This window comes from Arvicanthis niloticus, chromosome 15, assembly GCF_011762505.2.
Source record: "Arvicanthis niloticus isolate mArvNil1 chromosome 15, mArvNil1.pat.X, whole genome shotgun sequence".
NCBI lineage: Eukaryota > Metazoa > Chordata > Mammalia > Rodentia > Muridae > Arvicanthis > Arvicanthis niloticus.
In genome coordinates, this window is record NC_047672.1 from 57,515,356 (window position 1) to 57,539,893 (window position 24,538).

The following is a 24,538-nucleotide window of genomic DNA, read 5'->3' on the forward strand; positions in this document are numbered from 1 at the left end:
GGCCTACTCACTCTTGTTCTTTGCTACACTGGAATTCTGTTCAGAGGCTACAAGCATGGCTACCCAATGGCTAATCAATACATACTTATGTCTTGGGCTTTAAAATGTCTCAATTTTGTGTATCTGTGTGTGGGGACAGGGGAGAAGTTAACACTGGGAGGCCTTTCTTGTTCCCTTTGCAATTTTTTTTTTTTTTTTTTTTTTTTTTTAAGACAGGCCTCTCACACAACCAGGAGTTCCTACATCCTGTTAGGTGGTGAGGTTGGCTGTCCAACAAGCACTATGTGATCTTCCTGTCTGCTTCCATTCTATGGGGTAATAGAAGCATATGCCACTGCATTGAGGCTGGATGGGCTTGAGGTCTTTGTGCCTGCACATAAGCACCAGGGAGACGAGGAACGCTAAACACACAGGGTTGTCTCCTCACTGGAGAAGATAGACACTTGTTTCTTCCTGGAAAGCTGGAAATGAATGTAGTTAATAATCTTCTGGTCTTTGCTATCTGTAGGGCTGCCTGCTATTACATCTGTGTCTTATGGTCCTGCTCCTGGGGCAGAGCTTCAGAGCCCAAAAGTGCTGTGTTTCAGTCACGATGGTTTCCTGTATGTGTAGGTTTCCCTGCCAGTAAACCAAAATCCTCTACAAGTGGTTGGAAATGATGGCTGAAGTGTGGTCTCAGTTTAGACCAATGCTGAGGGGATCCTGAACCGTCTAGCCCCAAACATGCTACTTTAGAGCATTGACTCTTGATCTGAAAGCCATGGAGCAACAAGAGATGCAGGGACGCTCCAGCTGACTCCTGACCGTTTCCTTGCTGCCCTGAGTAGTAAGTGAAGCTTGCCATGTGAAGGATGCCAGTCCATCCCTGTGCCAGAGGAGATGGGTGCCTGCACACTTCTCACCAGATGCAAGCAAAACCTAAGTAAGATTTGGAAGCCGCATCTTCCACCAGGGCCCTGTGCATTTCCCACTCTCACCTGGATGGTTTACCAGTCTCACCTCTTTGTTGCAATCCTGAGGTTTATCATGCTTTGGTTTTGCATGCTTACAAACTTTGGTGCCTTACAGCTTTGTCTTTTCAGCCCCACTTCCCTGTACTGTCAGAGAACCATCTCCTTCCCTCCTCCAGCTTCCCCAGGACACTTCCTCCTCTCAACAATCTTATTCTGTCTCTCTCTGTCTCTGTCTCTGTCTCTCTCTCTCTCTCTCATCATTAATCACCTGTAGGGGTTGGACCCATGAGATTTCCCCCTCTTCCCATATTAGCATGGCTATTGATATTAACATTGTTTAGGTCTAGTTTATGCGGACATTTCTAGGAAACATAGTTACACATTAAACTTCCTGTCCCTCTGGCTCTTGCAATTTTTCTGCCTCCTCTTCCATGATGTTTCCTTTGTGCAGTTTTGTGCTGTAGATGCCTCCCGTGGGGACTGACCTCCCTACAGTCATTGATTTCTGCAATATGTCTAGCTGTGGTTTTCTGTAATAATCTCCATTTTCTAGAAAGGGGAGCTTTCTTGGATGAGAGGAGAAAGCTACACTTACTTGTGTGTATAAGGATATTTTAGAACGTAGTTAGGAGTCTTGCTGGACTAGTAAAGGGGCAGTAGTAAGATCTCTTTTAAGACACATGACCTCACTGCCCCTAGGTGGCTGACTAGGTTTCTAATACCAAGCCTAATTTCCCTCCTGTGGAGTGTCTTAAGTCCAATCAGACCACCCAAATGTGAGCGGCACTCTTGCACCTTTAGGGTTACCTTGGCATGCTGGTCATTGTTGTTCATAGGCATCACAACTGCATAGGATTATTGATCGCATCCTGCCTTTGCAGAATACTTTCTACTATACAGGCAATTAAGTTTAAGCATAAGAATTAGGGAAATATATTCAAACCATAGCTCACAATGAGAGATATTCAGTCTGGAGCCGAGGGAAGGGTTGAATTGGATCACACAGACAAATTAGTTAGTACATATGAGATGGATGAGAAAATTCTGATGGTGCTGTGTGTACGTAAACTGTTAAAGTAGAAACAAATGCCTCTGAAGGCCTTAAAGTTTCACACGAAAAGGAAATTTCCTTGGTTGTTCTTAGCATCAGTATGTGCTATAATTTGCAGGACTTACAGCTAGCATGGTTTATGTATTCCATAGTTCACTAATTAAAAATCTTATGATTGAAAAAGGAGAACAGATGTATAAAACACATCACAGGCTGGTTTCAAAAGAGACGATCGCATTCTGTTCCCTGATTATTAGAGGCCACCAGAAGATTCATGTGTATCTTTGCTCTACCTGTTAGACGGGTGGGATTCTGCAATGAGATGTCTACTTGGCTTACTCACCTGTCAAGTGAAAGGTGACAGAGGCTTTATAAATCAGAGGTGATGTTCTAAATGAGTTGGTGCATATAAGAATGCAAACAGCTGCTGCATCTGAAAAATACCTGCATAGTGTAGAATATGAGGTTGATGAGATGAGAGAGGATTTCTTTTGACCAAACTGTAGTTAATTCATTAGTTATGATCTTGACTTGTTAACAAAGAAATCGAATTAACTGCATTTTGGAGGGGAAAACATAATTAACTCAGGTTTACTGTTTACACCAATGAAATAGAGACACTGAGGATTGGACAGAGAGTGCCTGGGGCCTGTGAGACTCTTCCGTTCAAAGGAAGATAGCAGAGGCAGATGTCTGACTGACTCTTTTCCTGACTCTTTGCTTTTTTGACCAGTGGGGGTTCGGGGGAGTGTCCAGCATATTTCTTCCACAGCATTCGGGCTTCTGGATGCTCTATGTTGTAACTTGAGCACCATGGAACCACTTTCTGTGGAGGATATTCTTGCTTCCCAAGCTCAGGTCTCTTTGCCTACATTGTGCTTCCTCCCAACCTTTATATTTAACACAACTATTATTCTAAGAACCAGCCAAGAGCTCATCTCCGACTCCATAATTCTGAAGAGCAATTCCTTTCTAAAGCCTTTCCTTCTTTCTCCCTTACAAGTCTCTTCCAACTACACAGGCAACTATATATCTCTTTTGCTTCCTCACTCTCTGCACACAGTAGTAAACAGGCACTGGATTTAATGACTGCGTCAGTGGGAAGCTCCAGAGGACAAGTTTCCTCTGCCTCTCGATAGACCCCAGAGAAGAAGGGCTCCTGGTACCTGCTCACCACCTGGTTATGGGACTTCCCTTACCAAACAGCCTGATTTAGGTGTTTCATGACTTCCCACTGATGGTGCACCTCAAATGTGACAATTTAATATATATAAAAATTGACTTAATGCTTAGGACCCATGATTGTTTTGAGCAATCTCCCACCATGGGGGAGGAGACACAAAAATCATCACGGCCTACCAGAAAGACCAGTTTATACTAGAAATGAATCTTACTCATCTGAAATAATGGCACAGGACCTCTGGATAGTGTCCCCCAGTGGGGTTTTATGAGCATCTTCTTGCTGAGAAGAAAATGATGGCATGGTTGGAAGGACCCTTTCCTCATGGACAGAGCCTCTTTTTGCTCTGTGACATGGAGTTGGTTTGGAGACCCGAGTGTAGGTCTTCTTGAGACCCAACAGAGAATGCACCCACTAGCATGAAGGTTGACTGGGCTTGGCTTAGAACCCCTCTTCCTGAGAAGAGGGATCCACTCACCCTGTGCTCCAACTGTCGCTCTCTTAACTGTCACTCAGAACCTTGCTTCTCAGGTCTACTACCTGCCTGGCTGTTTGAATAGCTGCTGGCTCAGGAGTCAGGAGCACTTGAGGACCAGGTGAAAAAACTCATTTGTGTTTCAGGAACAAACCAAATATAGTTCCTCAAGGAACACTCAGTTGCTTTTGGGTTTTGGTTGCTTTTGTCTTTGGTTGCTTTGAAAAAAAATCTCTCTGTAAAAAAAAAAAAAAAAAAATCTCTCTGTTTTTGCTTCTGACTTGTAGGACACCATAGACACCAGCTTAGTTATCTGAGCATCTTTCAGTGACCATCAGCTTTGCGTGAAGATTCTTTTCTAGAGGAGCTCCAGAGGGAAATATTTCTTTTGTCTTCAAAATGTAAATATAATATTATTGAAATTATGATTTGGATAAATGACCACTGTAAAAATTCATTCAAGTTAAGTACATTCCTAACTGAGCTGTATCAGAATAATGATCAATCCCATTTGTTGTATTTCTGTCTAGTCAGAGAGGGGGTGAATATTAATTCGATCTTTCTAAATATTATTCTCAAATTTTATTTTCAAAATTCAAAACTGTATCATAGTGAAGTTCACATGGGTGCATATACATGTTATGTGTATGATGTTTTGGTGTCTGAACCAAAGTTTTAATTTACCTATTTTTCTGCTGATGGGTAATGGGCTGTCATAAATTTTTGGCAGTTATAAACAATGAATGATATACTGCATTTTCTTTTACACAAACCTTTGCTATCATGTGTTTATGGAATAAAGTACCCCAACTGTAGCTGTGGGGTCTAAAGTGTTACACATTTGGGGTTCTGGTAGATATCATTAAATTATCTCTCAATACTATAAAAAACTATATTGAAATAAGGTAGTGTACCTCAAGTATGAAAAACCACTGTATATAAGTGACTTAATGCTTAAGACCCATGATTGTTTTGAGATTACAAAAATATTTTAATTTTGCTTAAAATCAAGAGAAAATTATGAACATAATAATGAATAACACATAATGATCCATCTTGGCTTATATCAATATCTAGCAATAACAAGAAAAGATTATTTTAAATATATTTAAATTATATTTATTGTTTTGTAGAAGAAAGGGGTGCAGTGGAAGAAACATGAGTTCATGAGAGTAATAATATGTCTCCAGATTATCTTTTTCTTTATAGTTTTAATAATCATAAGGATCGTCTTTTTAATCTTTGATGCCTTTCATTACTGCCTTTATTTACAGGTCTTTGGTTGTTTTACCAGGCATTATCATCAAGCCTTACAGGCTATTTACATTTTTATGAATTGATTATTTGTGTTCACTTCTCATCCTTGAGTTGCCAACATTTCCCGTTCTGCATAATAAACATTGCAAATATTATTTTCTCATATCAAATTTCTTGAAGTTTTTTTTTATAATTTGAAGTTTTTAACATTAGAACTGTTCTGTACCTCCAATCTGTCAAATACTTCTCTTTTTTAATGGTATTATTTTTATAAGCATATCTATATATTCCTTGTATTTTCTAATAGAGTATCTCCGATTATTATTATATTTGAAAATATTTTTAGTTCACCTGTGTATTAGTTACTTATCTAAACAACCAAGGAAACTTACAAAAGAAAGTGTTCAGTTGGGATTATGGTTTCAGAATAGAGGCCACACTGCAAAGGCATGGTGGCAGAAGGCTGGAGTTAAGAGCTTATATCTTCATCCACAGCGGGAGGCAGGGAGAGAACACTGGGGGTGGCAAGAGTCTTTTGAAGCTTCAAAGCCCACTCCCAGTGACACACTTCCTCCAACAGTCAACAACTTTTAATCCTTCCCAAACAGTTCCACCAACCAAGGACAGGAGTGTTCAAACATATGAGCCTATGAGAAAGAGGCATCCTTATTCAAACCACCACAACCTGCAACAGATCTTTGAATGACAAATAAGATAGCAATTAAACTGTTGTTTTTGAATGTATAACTAATTGTTGTTACATCAGAGGGCATAGTTTGAAGTTTCACCTTTACCAAATATCAAATTCTCATATATACATCAATCTGTTCCTGGATTGTCTTCCATCCCATGGATCCATTGCTATACTGATAATATAGTTTTAATCATATAGCTCTATATTATATGTATATATGATACACATATATATGGATACATTTCATTTTATTTCTGCTAAAGTAAATCACTATGCTTCTCTTATAGTCCTCTTTCAAATTTGGTTTTGATTTTTCTCATGTATTTATGCTGATAAACTTTGGTAGTACTAGAAATCACTACTGAATCTTGTAAATGTTTGAGATTAATTGGAGGAAAAGGAACATCTTTATTAAATGCTATCTATTTCTCCAGGAGCCTGACAGGTTTTTTTTTGGGGGGGAGGGGGTGTCCTGTTTGGCCATCAGTTTACCCTGGCTTTACCATCTTAGTCTACACTTCTTGCTCCATCATGTCCCTTGTGAGACAAGAAACAGGCAGCAGTGGAGAGGGCCTGTTGAAGTCTCCCTACTTTGCTCAGGTGTGGTGGCACACACCTTTAATTGCACCCAGCACTTGTGTGTGTGTGTGGTGGGGGGCAGAGGTAGGCAAAAGTCTGAATTCAATGCCAGCCTGGCCTACAAATTGAGTTCCAGGTCAGTCAGGGCTACATAGAGAAACCCTGTCCCAAAAAACCACAATACCACCACCAGCAGCAACAACAATAAAAGAAAAAAAAAAGAGAGAGAGAGAAAAAGAAAAGTCCACATTTTCCGTGAGATGAGTGGGAGAGTTGACCTTGTTCTTCAAGAGGTTTCTGGAGACTAGAAGTTTGGTTGTCAAGCCCAGCAGTCAAGCCCAACTTTCCCAACCACCATTTCTAGTCTTTTTTTTTCATGCTGACTTCCTCTGTTCCTTCTCTACACTGTAAGTAGTGAGGTCTTTCTAGTCAGATCCCCTATTCCCTTGCTTGTAAATCCTCAGTGATTGCCCACTGAACTAGTTTTCTATTGCTGCTGATATAATCTGCACAGACTTAGTGTTACAACGCATAACAAGCAAACAGTTTTACAGTCCTGCAGATCAGAAGTTTCATATCAGCTTCACAGGGCTAAAACCTAGGCACAAACCAAGCCACGTTCTTTTCTGGAGACTCCACTAGAAAATCTATTTCTTGTCCAACTTCTCCAGACTACCTACGTTCTTTATTTCAAGATGCTTCTAGAATCATCTTCATAGCATCTGTATTATTTTGACTTCCACTCGACTTTCTTATTCTGTGTTTCCTGCCTTCCTCTCTTCTAAGGATGATCATAAAAAACTCAACTTTGAGATTGACTTGCACCTGGAGCCATCTTATCTCAATGTCCTTATGTCCACCTTCAGTGTTTCTTTTAATAAGCACAGCAATGTTTCCAGGGTCTTAGGAGAAGGATGTAGGTCATTAGGGGACAATCCTGATGTCATTGAGGGTAAAGGGTAGTTTCTTTAGGTTATTGCAACCTTCCCACCTCCCAAGTGACAAAAATCCCGCAACTCCATTGTTTAATCTTATTACACCATCAATTCCTACATCCTGGAATATGAGCGTCTTCAATTTCTGGGATCTGTCTTCTGTCTTCCATGCTTCCTTTGGACCTTGTCCAGGCTGACTTCTCTGGTGGGGGAACTTCCCTTCCTCTTTATTTGACCAAGTCCTGTAACACTTCCAGCCTTGCCTTCACTTTCCCTGAGAATGTCTGGAAACCTCTTCCACTCCCAGCGTTTTCCTCTAGGCATCGCAGAGGTACTCACATCCTCCCATGTTCCTGGCTCGCTTATATTGTCTTTAATATCATTGTTCATGTGATATATTGGTTTTTTTTTTCCCACCGTAAGTCAATTGAATATAGGAGACCTGTCGAAGAATCTCTACAGGCCTTTTAGCTCCCCGATGAATGAATTAAAAGGTTCATTCCATCATAGGGGGGAAATTATTGTTCTCTAAAAGAGTGGCTCTCAGCCTTTCTAATGCTGCAGCTCTTGATAGATCTCTTCGCATTGTGGTAACCCTTCAACAATAAGATTATTTGTATTCCTTCTTCATGACCATAATTTTTCTACTTTTATGAGTCATAATGTAAAGATGTTTGGAGATAGAGGTTTGTCAAAGGGGTTGTGACCCACATGTTGAGAACCACAGCTTTACACAGTCCATATTACAGGTATTTGCTTATTCATTTAACAGATATTTATTCTTCATTGATGTGATATGAATGGATCTACAGTGATTAAAATTAGGAAACAATCACTTGAAAGTTGTAAGGATAGTAAGGTAGTGGGAGTGTGGCTGCCAGGACATGAATGACAAGTTTTCTATTCCAGGAAAATAGACTTGGATGTCAGTAAGCCAGTCAACTTTAGCTCTGGAGATCATCAACATCTGGTTCACAAAGCAGCAATTAAAGGTAACCCCGGTAGACTGGACCAGCCCTTCACAACCTCAACTGAAGACAGGCCACAAGAAGCTATAAAATACTCATACCCAAGGAATAAACATGGAGAAAATACCTATGCAATAAAAATTTCTGAGGATGTTACTCCCCCTCCAAACGAGAGCATAACTCCATCCAGTCCCTTTGAAAACATGTCCGTTCGTAAAGGTAAGAGTATATAATACTTGGGTTTGGAAAAGAGCAATGTTTCCTCAAAAAATTTCCATGGTGTATACTGCCAGAAAGAATGACTTCTTTTTCATTTAGCTTTCTTGCTCTTTATCACGAAATGTGTCAAAGGCTGACATAATAGACCATTATGATGTTGTAAGGGGAGACTCAGAAATCCATAATAAATGTACGGCAACCTCTGGATTTTTTAAGGAAGTGTGGGTTAACTGTTGATTATGAAATGTTCTCATTGACACAAAACATGGCCACACAATATTGGCCTAGGTTTTTAAACATATTAATTAAATGTCCTAGAAATTTATTCTGGAATAGACAGGAATATACTCATCAGGGAATGTCAGAAATCTTAAAAACTGTGACGTAAATAAATGAGAGCTTCTGTTCTCATGAAATATGATACTGAAGGGCAGGAGCTAAGGGCAGTGCTATGGTTCTCTACATTTTATATGCTGCACTTAAACCTTCCTGAGGCCTGGATAGCCTGTAAGTGGCCTCTGAACTTTTTGATTTCCAGTGATGCCTCTCTCTGTTCCCACCCTATGTCATAGACTGGAAGGGGTCTTTGGGAGCTCTAGCCATCAGGAAGAAAAGGGGAAAGAGCCAACGACCAAGGGCCAAGGGAAGACAACGGCTCTCACAGTTCCAAGAAGTCCCAATCACTAGAGGAGTCCAATGAACCCTCCATACTGGACCCCTTTTCCCACAAAGGCTCTCACCCACCTGCTGACCATTCTACCTGAAGCACATGGCAGCTCTGTCTGGACTTTTCTTGTTGGGCTGATGACCACATTTCACAAGACATTTGGGTTAGAGTATGAGGAAGCCAGAGCAGATGAGTGTCAGCAGCCAGCCAGCAGCCTAGAAGCCAGACCTTCACAGTGTCTCGCAACGGCAGTGGTTCTATTGTTCTTTACAACTCTCTGAATGAAGAAGTTATCGTGTCATATTAGAGATGTGGAAACCAGATTTAAAAGGGTAGAACCAAAATACATGTAACAACCCCCCTCACCCATTAGGGATTGATAGCTGCATCTTCTGAGAGATGGAGGTGAGCCTTTTTTTTTTTTTTTTTTCCTGATTTTCACCAACTTCCCAGTCTGTAAGGTGAAAGAATCACAGCGAAGAGAATTGGCAGGGCTCAGAATTACCTGCTCAAAAGCTGTCTGTCCTCAGTTAGTGAGGAGCTGTCCCTCCCCACTGCTTACAGGATGGAGAAGCTGTTTTACTCCCCAGTACACAACCAAGAGTGGGCTTACAAACGCCAAAGCAAGGGATGAAGTATCTCACAGTAGTTGGACAATTCTGAGGAGGAGGCAGGGAGTCAGAGTCACCTGGAGCTTATCGTTTGGGAATTTAGAATGGATGCCATCATATATGTGTCAACTGATGGGTGCTTGGGCTGTTTCTTCTTTTGGTTATTGTGATTAATGCTACAACCAGTATTCATGAAGGGCTCTAGCAAGCCCTAGCATGGCAGACAGGGTGCTGACAGGTTTGTCCTTTCCCTTTCTCCGTGGCTCGTAAACCATACATTACATCCTTAAAGCTAGCCATCAAGGTCTATTCTTTTATTTGGACACTTTCTTATGGCAGACTCATTCTTGGCTGATCACCAAGGTCCAACCATCAAAGTATGGGAGTCCAGCAATCAGAAGACCTCTTTTGGCTGCCCTAGTTAACATGCCCAATCAAAATATGTCACTGTATCCTGCATCCTAGCCCGTTCTAACATAGGCCTCTGGGTTTTTATCTCTTAAAAAATCATATCTGCAAGGTTATTTGCTATTGTTTCTGCCTAAGTCAGAAGCCAGCCACTTTACTTTCCTCTTTAGCAACTAAGGATTTCTCTGTGAAAATAGGTGTTTGGCTGGGGCTTGTGCCGCTGTGTATGGGTCACTTCAAGTCACATGCCAGTTTTATACATTTCTCCTGGATGTAATGTAGGATTGATTGTTCAAGGACACCACAGGTTGCTTTACCTTTTGATGAATGGCAAAGCTTTTCTAAAGCAGCTGCACCATTTTTTCTATCAACCAATAATGTATGAAGGTTTCTGCTTCTCAATATCCTTGTTATTATCTTTCTTTCTGATTGTAGACATCCTAGTGAGTGTGAAGTGGTATTACATAATAGTTGTGACTTGAGTTTTTCCCTTTTCCCCCTTTTATTGAAAATAGATCTTTCCCCTTCACATAATATATCTTGATTATGGTCTTCCCCCCCCACCCCCGTCTACTCCTCCCAGGTCCTTCCCTCCCTCACCTCCCCTCCAGATTCATCCCCTTTCTGTCTCTCATTAAAAAAAAACAAACAGGCTTCTAAGAGATAATAATAAAATATAACAAAATAAAAATTGTAAGATAAAACAAAAACTATCACATCAGAGTTGAACAAGATAAACAAACAAGGAAAACAGCACAAGAGCAGGCACAAGAGTCAGAGACCCAGTCACTTGCACACTCAAGGATCTCATAAAAACTGGACCTCATAATATATGTTCAGAGGCCCCAGTGCAGACCCGAATAGGTCCTGTGCCTGCTGCTTCAGTCTCTGTAAGGTCATATGCATCTTGCTTTGTTGACTCAGAAGGCCTCATTTTCCTGGTGTCCTCCATCCCCTCTGGCTCTTACACTCTTTCTTCCTCTTCCAAGGGGTTCCCTGAACCTTGTGGGAAAGGATTAGAGATGTCCCATTTAGGGCTATGTGTTCCTGGCTTGCTCATTCTGCATAATGTCTGGCTGTCTTTGTTTGCATCTGCTGCAGGAGGAAGCTTCTCTGATGATGGCTGCACAAGGCACTAATCAATGAGTCCAGCAGAATGGAAGCTTCAATAGGAGGCATTTGATTGCTATGTTGTTTTAGACCAGTGGGACTTGGTTTTAATTTGGGCCCTTGGGCTATGAGGTCTCTGGCTCTTAGGCATACAAGCAGTGTCGGGTATGGGTTCCACTGTGTGGAGTGAGCCTAAAGTCAAATGTGACAGTGGTTGGTTTGTGCCACATTCTTTGTGCCACCCTTGCAGGCAGAAGAACAAAAGGTATTGTGGACCAAAGGGTTTGTGGCTGGCTTCCTGTTCTCCCGTCTCTTTTGGTAGTGTGTCTCCCTATACCAAAGATGCTAGCCAAGTAGCGATGAAGGTTCAATGTAGCTCAACTTCTCCATGTTCACTGATCTGTTGGGGTGCTGTCTTCAGCAATGGGACTTGTCAGTTTGTGGAGAGCAACCTATCATAGTCTTAGCATCAGCTTGGGTTGTTTAGCGTAGGTCTTTCATGAGAGACCTTTGACCAACAAATTAGCTCTAATCCAATCCTGGTTATGGAAGCTTCATTTGGTCATAAGAAATGGCCAATTGAGTCTCTGTCTCCACCATTATTTGGTGATTTCCTTTGGCTCGCCTTCATCTATGTTTATAGTGTAGGAAGCTTCTAATGTATTAAGTTTTCATACTACCTACCAAATGACCCTTAAATTCACCTGTCCCTCCCTATATTCCTTCCTTTATCCCTCTTTACCCACCTGACTTGATCATCCATTTCAGCTATACCCCTTCCATGCATAGCTATCTATTATGCTTTCCTTTCCAAAGAATCTATATGGATTCTTCTCCATGCAGCCATCCAGTTTGACCAGCACCATTTTATTGAAGATGCTGTCTTTATTCTATTGTGTATTTCTGACTTCTTTGTAAAAAAAAAAATCAGGTGTCCATAGGTGTGTGGATTTATGTCTGGGTCTTCAGTTTGATTCTATTGATGAATGTTTCTGTATTTGTGCTGATTTCATACTGCTTGTATCACTAAAGCTCTATAGTACAACTTGAAATCAGGAACGGTGAGATCCGATAAAAATAATAAAAATCCCTCTTTTGTTATTTGAAATTGTTTTAGCTGATTGTGTGTGTGTGTGTGTGTTTCCATACGAAGCTGGAAAATGTCCTTTTGAATCTATGAAGAAATGTGTTGAAATATTAATGGGGATTGCATTGGATCTGTTGATTGCTTTTGGCAGGATGGCCATTTCTACTATGCTAATACTATTAGTTCACAAGTATGGAAGATCTTTCCATCTTCTGATATCTTCTTCAATTTCTTTCTTCAATGTTTTGAAGTTTTAGGTTTTTTTTTCATACAAGTCTTTCATTTGCTTATTTGGAGTTACCCAAGATATTTTATATTATTTTAGGCTACTATAATAGGTGCTATTTCCTTGATTTCTTTTTTTCTCAGAGTGATAGAATATTTATTAAACCCAAAACAACAACAACAAGCCAGGTCTGGTGGTTTCTGCTGGCAATCCTAGCACTCTGGAAATCATGCTAGGAGGGACACAAGTTTGAGGTCAGCTGGACTGTAGTAGTTAGCTCCAAAGAAGCCAGAACCTGAAAGAGAGAGGGGGGAGGGGGAGAGGGACATGGAGGGAAAGAGGGAGGGAGAGGGAAAAGGAGGGAAGGAGGGGGAGGGAAAGGGAGAGGGAGAAGATATTCTCCAAAATAAAATACAAGAAGAAAAGAGACAAGAAGAAAATAAAAGCCTATAGATAATGCTATATTCTGTGGTGAAAGAATAAATCACCTCTCTCCAGCTTAAAAAGAGCAGAGAAAAGATGTGATCACTCAGACACTACTTTTCTCCCTTATTCCACATATTCTTCCCTCCCACGTTCTTCTATGACTTCCCTGCCCCGCCCTCTATCTTCCTTTCTTCCTCTTTCCTATTCTTCGTGATGGGACTTTGCTGTATAGGATAGGCTAGCCTTTGAGCACCTGGTCTTCCTGCCTCAGCATAACAGTTGCTGGGATTAGAAGTGTCCACAACCATACCCAGGTCCTCAACCACTTCCATTATCACTGTGTAATAAGGCAGGAAAAAGAAATGAGACATATAGACTTAGAAAGATGTAAAAGTATATTTATAGATACTATAGCTATCTCTATAGAAAATACTCATGGGTCTACAAAATTGCTGTAAGAACTGGGAGATGATTTCCTTGGCTTGAAGAACACAAGGTCAATACCTAAAATTAGCTAGCATTTCAGTAGCATCAGAAGCTTTACAACTGAAGTTTAAAAAATGCCATCCGAAGTTTAATCAAGAGAGTTATATATACGGAAATTAAGGAGTAGGGGAAAAAAAAATATGCAATAAGCATATGCTTATATTTTTCAGTATATTGAAAATTATTGCTGGGGGAAATTGAAAGGCATAAGAAGTGGAACGACATTGTGTATAATGAGTAAATGGAGTCGACATTATTAAGATGCCAATTCTCTCATTGTTAAGATGTCAGTTCTCTTGAAATGTTTCTATAGATCCAAGGCAATCCCCATCAAAATCCTAACAGACGTTTTTTGGTTAAAATTCAGAAGGTTATTCCACAAGCAGAAATGTAAAGATTATAGAATAAAAAAACTATTTTTTTTTACAGTGAACAAGAGCAACTGAGAACCTCAATACTTGATTGTCAGACTTAGGAGGGAATAAAGGTAGACATGTAACTCAATGGAAAAAAGAATCCAAAACTAAACCTGTGGATGTTGACTGCTTTTCAAGAAAAGTGCTATACTAGTTCAGTGTAGAAAGGCTGGGCCTCGTGATAAATGGAGCTTGGTTGGGTAGTCACGGGGAAGTTAGCTGTATCTCAAGATCATGGTACTACCAACATTAGTGCTAAATGGATTATTCCTCCATAAAGGACAAGCCTATAAAACCTGTACAAATAAACACAGGACTTTTATGATTTTGGATTAGATAAGGGCTTCCTAGCCAAGACAAAAAAAAAAGCATAAACTTTATAAAGCAGAAATCTGTAATAAACTTTACTTAATGAAAGCCAACACGTGTTTTCCTCTGGAAGGCTCCTCTGAGAGAATGAGTACAGAAACCTCTGGCAAGGACAAGACGGCTGTCAAGGACATATTGGCAACACGATTTACAACCAGCATTCATAAAACTTTCCCAAGTCAGTACTGAGAATCCAAATAGCCCAATTAAAACATGGGCAAAAGACTTAATAAGATTCCTTGACTGTCTATCAAAGGGGGAAGACAAGGTAAATAACCATGTTGAGAATGATTAACAACATTTTTCCTGAAAGGAGTTCTACTGGCTTGCTATTGAGCTGGTGTTGTTTAGGTGACAATATTCTTGAGATGTTGTAGGTGCAACTTCTCTGTCATATATAGAAGACACTGTCTCGTAGCAGATGTCCTGGCTCTCTGGTTCTTACCATCTTTCTGACCCCTCTGTCCTGATGCTCCTTGGGCCTTAGGTGTATGGTTGTGTTTCAAATGTTATCAGTTAGGGCCAGAAACCCATAGTCGGCTGATCTCTGCATTTTGACCAGTTGACAAAGTTGATGATTTCTGTAAGTGCTCTCTGATTAAAAACAGAAGGAGAGACTTCTTTCCTGTGGGTAGAAGGAAAAGCATTTGGAATGAGGTTAGAAATTACATTAGTTTGTAAAAGTGTCAGTGGTTTCCCTTCTAGTATTGACATGACAAAGTGGCTGTGGGGATCCTCACAAGGCCCCACTCTACATGAAGAGTTCCCAGCCATTAATGTCGGCTTAGAGAGGGAGAATCAGTCTTCTCCAGGGATGAGACCCTGAATTGTCCAATTCAAAGAGCCCAGACCTAAACACATATACATATGGACAAAAGCAGATGGACTCAGAGACTACATATATTGTTTTGTGAAAGGAATTATATATATAATGACTGTGTATATGTATATATGTATATACACACACACATATATATATATACAGTGCATCTATATATATGTATACATATATATTAATAATAATTAAAAAGAGGTCACAAATTTGAGGGGGTGAAGGAGACATGGGAGACCCAGGAAGAGTTGGTACAGAGAGAGGAAGAAGTGATGGAAGTACAGTATTCATGTATGAAATTCTGAAAAATTCAATAAAAAGATGAATTAAAACAGTTAGATATGGCAATAGTATTGCTAGCTTTTAAAAAAAATGTTAATCAAAGGCTTTATAAGTTTGGTAATGCTCAATAACAAGATGCCCACACAATCAGAAGTGTAAGCCAATACCCAACCTAGATATACCAACTACTTTGACTGGCAGAGACATGCGAACATCTGTCTCCATGTTCCCCACCCTCTCATCTCCTAGCTCCTCCTCTCCTTCTCCTCCTCCTCTCCTTACTCCTCCTCTTCCTCTCTTTACTCCTCCCATCTTAGCTCCTCCTACATATCACCCTTCCTGTTAAAATAAAACTTTTCTCTCAAAATACAATTAGAGCATAACCATATCAATTTGTATCAGATAGACCTAATACTCAGTCAATCATTTTGTTGACTAACCAGAACTTCTGTCATCTCTCCTGACTAAAAGACTTAGTTCTGAACCTGGCTTTTTCATTCTAATGACATACATTAGAATGAATGTCAGCTGAAAACAATCCTCTCAAATCTTTTCTCTCAAAGTAAATAGCTGGGATTGACTATGAGACTATAAGTCTTCAACCCTATCAAAAATCCAGAATGACTGTACTGAAATTATGGGAAGCACAAAGCATAGCTTCTAAAACTTAGCCAATTTATAAAGACTGCTGAACACCTGGACAGTCTCTATACTACACAATGTTGGAGCATCTGATCTTCAGTCTTCTGGCCCAGGATCATCTGACAGACAGAGTGATGCAGAATTATTAAGGACTGATTACTCTTTCTTGGCAGATATAATCAGTTGACTATTCCGCAAGTGTGTCCTTTTCTGGACAGTGATTTGTCTGTAGATGGAAAGAGGCAGTTCTTGCCTAGTGGCTGTCTCACCACAACTGGAGTAACTCCAAAGATGCTCAGTTTCTTCTTAGAATCCAAGACAGGAAGCTGTCAGGAGCAGACAGGTCTCTAATCAAAATGAACATTAATACAGAAATGTTTGTAACGTCAATTCTGTGGACTTCTGATTTTTGAAAACCAACTATCCATGTAAGGCAATCTGGACTGTTGTCTGTTCACTCCTCTCAGCTATTTCTAAATAAAATATAGAAAACACCCTAACACTAAACCCAGAGCCATGAATTTGCTATAGTCCCTTAACTCATAGGCTAACCATCACAAATCAGTTAAAAAAGTTAAAGAAAGACTGGGTCTAAGCCTTGTATTCCTAAATGTGTTATATAGGCACAATGCCTATGAGAGGAACAATATTAATCTTACTTTTATATCAATAAGAAACTCATACCAATGAAAACCTTAAATTTGAAATCAAAGTAAATTTTGTACCATTTAAGAAATTATAACTTCATCTTAATAACAATTATACAGGTTTCTACAAATAGGTTATAGCAATGCAATAAATCTTAGCTATTCCTCCCTGTTCTAACAAAACCACTACTTTTCCCTAGAAAGACAGCCCAATATTAACCACTTCAGTTCCCAAGTCCAGGGAATAGGAGTGCCGACTCTTCATTAACTTCTTCAAGCTGATTACAGGCGTTGAGATATTAGAAGAGGGATGGGGGAAAAGTAAATTGATAAGCCTCTGACAATGTGTCTTCACTACATCCAGCTGGAATTCCAGGACATCAGAGGTTCGAGCAGGTCTGCTCAGCTTGCTTGATGAGTAGATACACCAAGGTTGTGTATCTGCAATATACAATTCTCAAAACAAATTTTACTATCAAGATAATTTTTTGTTTGAATTCTGGAATGTAGTCTTCTGGTAGCCTGCCTCTTTCATGTCTAATCCGTATAATTCTGGGAGTTTCTATGAGGGTGTGCTCCCACCATCCTCCCATTCCCACCTCCCTGCTCTTGAATTCCCCAACACTAGGGAATCCAAATTTTGAGGCACCAAGGCTGTCTACTTCCACTGATGCCTGACAAGGCCACCCTCAACTACCTATACAGGTGGAGGCATGAGTCCCTCCCTTTGTGTTATCGGGCTGGAGGTTTTAGAATGGCTACTCCAGCTTTTTTCTTAGGACCATTTGCTTGAAAAATTGTTTTTCCACCCTTTTACTCTAAGGTAGTGTCTGTCTTTGTCACCGAGTTGGGTTTCCTGTATGCAGCAAAATGTTGGGTCCTGTTTACATATCCAGTCCGTTAGCCTATGTTTTTTTTTTAATTGGGGAATTGAGTCCATTGATGTTAACAGATATTAAGGAACAGTGATTGTAGCCTCCTGTTATTTTTGTTATTAGAGGTGGAATTATCTTTGTGTGGCTATCTTCTTTTGGATTTGTTGGAAGAGGATTACTTTCTTGTTCTTTATAGGGTATAATTTCCCTCTTTGTATTGGAGCTTTCCTGCTATTATCCTTTGTAATGATGGGCTTGTGGAAAGATATTGTGTAAATTTGGTTTTTTCATGGAATATCTTGGTTTCTCCATCTATGGTAATTGAGAGTTTTGCTGGGTATAGTAGCCTGAGCTGGCATTTGTGTTCTCTTAGGGTCTGTATGACATCTGTTTAGGATCTTCTAGCTTTTATAGTATCTGGTGAGAAGTCTGGTGTAATTCTGATAGGTCTGCCTTTATATGTTACTTGGCCTTTTTCCCTTACTGCATTTAATAGTCTTTCTTTGTTTTGTGCATTTGGTGTTTTGATTATTATGTGACAGGAGGTATTTCTTTTCTGGTCTAGTCTATTTGTTGTTCTGAAGGCTTCTTGTATGTTTGTGGGCATCTCGTTCTTTAGGTTAGGGAAGTTTTCTTCTATGATTTTGTTGAAGATATTTATTGGCCCTTTAAGTTGGGAATCTTCACTCTCATCTATACTATTATCCTTAGGTTTGTGTCCTGGATTTCCTGGATGTTTTGTGTTACAAACTTTTTGCATTTTGTGTTTTCTTTGACAGTTGTGTCAATATTTTCTATGGTATCTTCTGCACCTGAGATTCTCTCTTCTATCTCTTGTATTCTGTTGGTGATGCTTGTGTCTATGACTCCTGATCTCTTTTCTAGGTTTTCTATCTCCAGGGTCATCTCCCTTTGAGATTTCTTTATTGTGTCTACTTCTATTTTTATGTCCTGTATGGTTTTGTTCAATTCCTTCACCTGTTTGGTTGTGTTCTCTTGTAATTCTTTAAGGGATTTTTGTGTTTCCTCTTTAAGGGCTTCTACCTGTTTACCTGTGTTCTCCTCAAATTCTTTGAGAGTGTTATTTATGTCCTTCTTAAAGTCCTCTATCATCATCATTAGAAGTGATTTTAAATCTGAATCTTGCTTTCCTGGTGATATGGGGAATTCAGGACTTTCTTGTGTGGGAGAGCTAGGTTCTGATGATGCCAAGTACCCTGGGTTGCTGGTGCTTATGTTCTTGTGCTTGCCTTTTGCCATCTGGATTTCCCTAGTTCTACCTTCACTCACTGTCTCTGACTGGAGTCTGTCTTTCCTATATTCTTGGTTGTATCAGAACTGTGTGGGGTGTTGTTACTACTGGGGTTAGAGCTGGTGCCCAAGATCTGCTCAGTGCTTAGGCCCAGACCAGAAGGAAGCAGTGCTCTGGGCGAGGAGTGAATTCCTGGGTCCCAGTGGGTCCCAGTTACTTCCTCTTTTGGGCAGGTGTTGCTGTCTCCTTACCTAAGATACTGCCTAGGTTAGAGCTCCTGGGAGGCCTGGTTTCTCTGGGTTTTGTGAGATTGGGTTCAGAGCTGCCACCTGGGATCTGCTCAGTGCTTGGGCCCAGACCAGAAGGAACCAGTGCTTCCCTTGATTTCTTTTTCAATTTCTATTTGTCATTTATATATAGGAGAGCTAGTGATTTCTGTGAGTCAATTTTGTACTTCAGTAAAGACATTTTATCAGGTGTAGGAGTTTCTGGTTGAATTTTTAGAGTTATTTATTTATATTACATAATTTTCAAATAAAGACACTTTGACTTCTTTCTTTGCAATTTGTATTCTCCTTATCTCCTTCAGTTGCCTTAATTGTTCTAGCAAGACGTCAAGTATATAGTGGATATGCATGGAGAGAGAGGACAACATTGTCTTGTTCCTTATTTTCGTGGATATGCTTTGAGTTTCTCTCCACTTAAGTTGATGTTGGCTATGAGCTTTCTGTAAATTTCCAATACTATGTTGAGATATGTCCCTATATCCCTAATCTCTTCAGAATTTATCATGAAGGGGTGTTGGCCTTTTCTGTATCTAATGAGATGACCAGGTGATTTTTGTCTTTCAGTTTTTTATATGGTAGACTACATTTATTTATGTATATTGTACCATCCCTACATCTCTGGGATAAAGCTTACTTGATCAAAGCGGTGACCTTTTTGATGTGTCTTAGATTAGGTTGCAAGCATTTTATTGAGAATTTTCACATCTTGTTCATAAGGGAAATTGGTCTTTAATTCTCTTTGTTGGGTTTTTATGTGGTTTGAGCATCAGGATAACGGTGACATCATGAAATAAACTGGGCAATGTTGTTTCTGTTTCTTTCTTTTTTGTTGTTGTTGTTTCTGTTTCTATTTTGTGGAATAGTTTGAGTAGTATTGGCATGAGCTCATCTTTGAAAGAATTTTCAAAGATACCATCTCTGATAGAATTTTGAGCTAAAACTACCCAACTTGTTTATTTTATTTTATTGGTTGAGAGACTTTTAATGACTGCATTTATTTCTGTAGGGGTTATAGGCCTATTTAAATAGCTTATCTGATCTTGATTTATCTATCGTAAGAGGTATGTATCCAGAAGACTATCCATTTTTTTTTTTAGCCTTGGTAGTGAACAGGTTTTTAAAGTTTGTCCTTTTGATTCTTTGGATTTCCTCAATGACTGTTGTTATATGTACCTTTTCATTTCCAATTTTGTTAATTTGGGCTCTCTTTGCCTTTAGTTAATTTGGATAAGGGTTTGTTAATCTTATTGATTTCTCAAAGAACAAACACTTTGTTACACTGGTTGATTTTATTGTTTTGCTTTTATTGATTTCAGTCCTGAATTTGATTATTTCTTGCCATCTACTCCTTTCAGGCATGTTTTGTTGTTGTTGTTGTTGTAGTCCTTTCAGGTGTGCTTTTAAGTTACTAATATGAGATCTTTCCATTTTTTATGTAGGCATGCAGTGCTATAAATTTGCCTCTTAGACCAGCCTTCATCGTGACCCATAAGTTTGGGTATGTTGTGTGTCTGTTACCGTTCAATTCTTAGAAATTCAGTAGAAAGTCAAGAACTTATTTTTTTCATTTATGCCTTGACCTGCTTTTCATTTAGTAATGATATAAGTAGGTCAGCTTTTATTTGTTTGTACACTTTTTGCTGTTGATATTCAGCCATAATCCATAGTGGTCAGATATTTTTACAAGTTTTGAGACTTCATTGTGACTCAGTAGTTGGTCAGTATTGGAAAAAGTTCATGAGATGCTGAGAAGTAGTTATATGCTTTTGTGGTGGGTGGAAGTTTTTCTGGTTTTATTAAGGTCTTTTTTATTTTGTTTCAGCTATTTTGAAATACTTGGGACCTTCTGTGGTGAGTTGTTGGGCTCTAGTGGAGACATGTTGTCCTTGCTGTTACTGTGTTTTTACACTGGTATCTATGCTTCTCGCCAGGTTTGGGATGATTGTAATTCTAGGTGCTGATATCTGGTCTTGTCTTTTCTTATGACCAGGAGGTGTCTCTTCGTTGCTTTGTTTGATCTCCAGCTCCTAAACTGAAGCATTTCTCCACTTCTGAGTAGCTGAGATTATCAGTGTGCCCCACTGTGGTTGACTTTGATTAGATATTCTTTTTTAAATTAATAATTTGTTTACTTATTCACTTTATATCCTGCTCACTGCTCCCTCCCAGTTACCCCTACATAATCCTTCCCCCATCTTTCCCTCTCCTTCTCCTCTGAGTGGGTAGGGCCCCCCCTGGATATTGCCCAATCCTGGCACTTCTAGTCTCTTCAAGAGTAGGTACTTCCTCTCCCATTGAGGCTAGACAAGGCAGCCCAGCTAGAAGAACATTATCCCCACATTCAGGCAGCAGCTTTTAGGATAGCCTCTGCTCCAATTGTTTGGGACCCACATGAAGACCAAGCTGCACATCTGCTACATATGTGCAGGGAGGCCTAGGTCCAGCCCATGTATATTCTTTGGTTGACGGTTCAGTCTCTGAGAGCCCCAAGGTCCAGGTTAGTTGACTCTGTTGAAGTCTCTTCCTGTGGAGTTCCTATCCCCTTTGGGACCCGCAATCCTTCCTCTTATTCTTCCATAAGAGTCCCCAAGCTCCATCCAGTGTTTGGCTGTGGGTGTCTGCATCTGTCTGAATCAGCTGCTGAGTGGAGCCTCTCAGAAAACAGCCATGCCAGACTCCTGTCTGCAAGCATAACAGAGTATCATTAATAGTGTCAGGGATTGGTGCTTGCCCATGGGACAAGTCTCAAGTTGGGCCAGTTATTGGTTGGTCATTCCCTCAGTTTCTGCTCCATCTCCCATGTCTGCATTTCTTGTAGACAGAATAAATTTGGGGTTGAAAGTTTTGTGGGTGGGGTGGCTTTCCTATTGTTCCACCTGGCTTCCTGCCTGGCTACAGGAGGCAGCTTCTTCAGGCTTCATATCCCCAATGCTTCTCACAGAGTTTTTAAACAGCACATGTTAAAAAGTTCTCCAGAGTCATTTCACTTTTGTTCTATTTGTTGACTAAAACAGCAGCTGCCTCTCCTGGCCTGGAATGATAATGGGGACTTTCTTTCACAGGAAATTGTATTTGGTTTTACCTTTGGATACTGGGTCACAAAGTAACAACTTGTCTCCACAGGTTTCATGGTGAAAGTGTTTGTGGTTCTGTCCGTTCAGCTGTTCATCACTGCTGCGATCATCAGCGTCTTTGTTTTCTGGTGAGTGGTCCTCCTTACTGTCTAGAATTAGAAGTTAGGTCGCTCTTAGGACTGCTCAGGGAATCAGCTTGCTTTAATTTGGAGTATTTCCAACAGTACGGTTTCCGTTCTTCATCATCCATAAGCAGTAGTCTTCCAATAGGCAGGTTCTTCTGAAGCGCCTTCTAGCTAACATGGCAAGAGGTTCCTAGAATTTACCTTTCCAAGTTAAGAATGTTTTTCTTCCTCTTACCTGAGGCACTGTTTTTGTTTTAATTTTCTCTGAGCTACCTTCTCAAATAGAACTGGATGAATAGGTGAGTTCATAGAGACACTGAAGGCTGAAGCACTGTTAAATTCTCAAATTGTTTGAGAGACTTTTAATCAGTCACCATGCCCATCGAATTGAAAGTGCTATTTGATTGATTTCTTTTAGCTTGCAGGTATATCAGTCTCAATGTTTTGTTTATTTATTTTGTTTAGGTTTGTTTTTTTCTGTTTTTTTTTTTTCTGTTTTTTTTTGTTTGGTTTGGTTTTTGAGAGAGATTTCACCATGTAGCTCTGGTTATTCTGCCTATCTCCGGCTTTCCCTCACCATGTAGATCAGGTTGGCCTTAAGCTTACAGACATCCACCCACCTCTGACACTGTGGGGATTAAAGGTATGTGCCACCATGTTTGGATCTCAGTGTTTTCTGAAAGGCCTTCACCAGGTGCCTCCTTTTAAATTTGACGTATAATTTGAAAATTAACATTTACAATGTATCTCCTTTATTCTTTGTGCTGGGGATTTAAACCCAAGCCTCATTCACACATGCCGGGCAGATGCTCTAACAGGGAACTGCACTAGCAGACTATTTTTCTATTAAAAAGAGTGTTTCGATCCTTCCTCTCCATTTTTTCTTATTGATCATTTAGTTTACCCATGTTTCCCATGATGCAGCTACACTTCTATTCCAGTTATTAAAGTTCACTATCTTATGTAAAACTTTGTTCTTTAAAACCAGCCAAGCTGTAAGAAAATGGATCCTTGCCATGCCCTGGTTCCTGTTTGCACTCTTGTAAGTATCATTCATGATTCAATTAACTATTGACTGAGATTTTTCTCACTATTGAAAATGTGGTAAATTGTAACATTGTTGCCGGGTATGATGACATGTCTGTAAGTCCAACACTTAGGAGGTAGAGACAGGGTACTCAGGAATTCAAGGCCAGCTTTGATTTTGTAAGACCCTGTTTCAAAATAACAACACAAACTAAGAATAATAACAACAAAACATACAAAACAACCAGGGTTAAACGTAATACTCTTCTATTTTATTTGTTTTCATTTCTATTTTTAAAGGATTGTTTTATTTTATGTGTTATGAGTATATCTATGCACCATGTATATACTGTGCCCACATAGGCCAGAAAAGGATGTCAGATCTCCCTGGAACCAGGGTAAATGAGCAGAAACAAACCCGGATCCTCTGGAAGAGCAGCCAGCAATCTTAACCTTCCAGCCATTGACCCGGCCTCTTTACTTGTTTTTCTTTATGTGTGTCTGTATGTGCCTCCTTGTTTGTATGTGCATCATGTTACACAGGTGTCCACAGAGGGTGACAGAGAATTTTGCATCTCCTAGATCTGGAGTTACGGGGTGTTTGCAAGCTGTCATGTGGGTGCTGGGAACTAACCGGCCAGTGCACTAAATCTCTGATCTATCTCTTCAGTACCTGCACAAAATTTTTTAAATGACACAATTAAAGATGGAAAGCTAATCGGGGCCAGAAGTCAGGGACAGCTGTGTGTAGGGGTGTTGTCACAGAAGAGTCATACCAGGCAGATTTTTGTTGATGTGTTATTAGATGGTCCTGAATGTTAATTGAAGCGGTGTTATATGTATCTACACATAGACTCATGTCACATCCCCACTTTAAATACTACTACTACCACTAACAACGTAGGTTCAAATTATACCAGTGTCCCATTACTGGTTTTGAACTTGTGCTGTAAATATATAAAACAAATTCATTGGTAAAAATTTCATACAGCTTTTATCGAACTTCTCTGTTCTTTTACAATTTCCCATGAATCTATATTTTTAACAAAGAAAAAGAAATCTAAAAGGGAAGCTATCTATCTGTGGATGGGAATGTTGAAAGGCTCATTTTGCAGGCCTAAGAGAGAGCTAAGTAGGAGAGAGCGGTTTGGTTTGCTCTATATATCAGATGTGGGCCTGTGATGACATGCTTGCGTGTGTGTCCCTCTGCCTGTCTGTCCCTACACACGGTTCGCCCATTTGAGTACGGGAGCAGTAACTGATGGTTTCCTACCCGCAGACCAGCAGTCCTCATTGTGATCATTATACTTGCTTGCTGCAGGGATCTCCGGCGCCAAGTGCCCGCGAACTACATTCTCCTGGCATTCTTTGTAAGTAAA

The 24,538-nt window shown here is 39.9% G+C and overlaps 1 protein-coding gene across 1 annotated transcript in view; it reads left to right on the top strand.

The window, feature by feature from the left end:
• The first annotated feature begins 3,694 nt into the window (after positions 1 to 3,694).
• LOC117720886 (protein lifeguard 1-like) overlaps positions 3,695 to 24,538 on the top strand; it is a 33,221-nt gene continuing 12,377 nt past the window's right edge. Inside the window, exons 1-6 of the mRNA XM_034519591.2 lie at positions 3,695 to 3,780; positions 3,947 to 4,060; positions 8,034 to 8,311; positions 22,058 to 22,136; positions 23,122 to 23,175; positions 24,439 to 24,529. Coding sequence (XP_034375482.1) covers positions 4,059 to 4,060; positions 8,034 to 8,311; positions 22,058 to 22,136; positions 23,122 to 23,175; positions 24,439 to 24,529 — 504 coding nt within the window. The 5' untranslated portion in view covers positions 3,695 to 3,780; positions 3,947 to 4,058. The remainder of the gene's footprint in view (positions 3,781 to 3,946; positions 4,061 to 8,033; positions 8,312 to 22,057; positions 22,137 to 23,121; positions 23,176 to 24,438; positions 24,530 to 24,538) is intronic.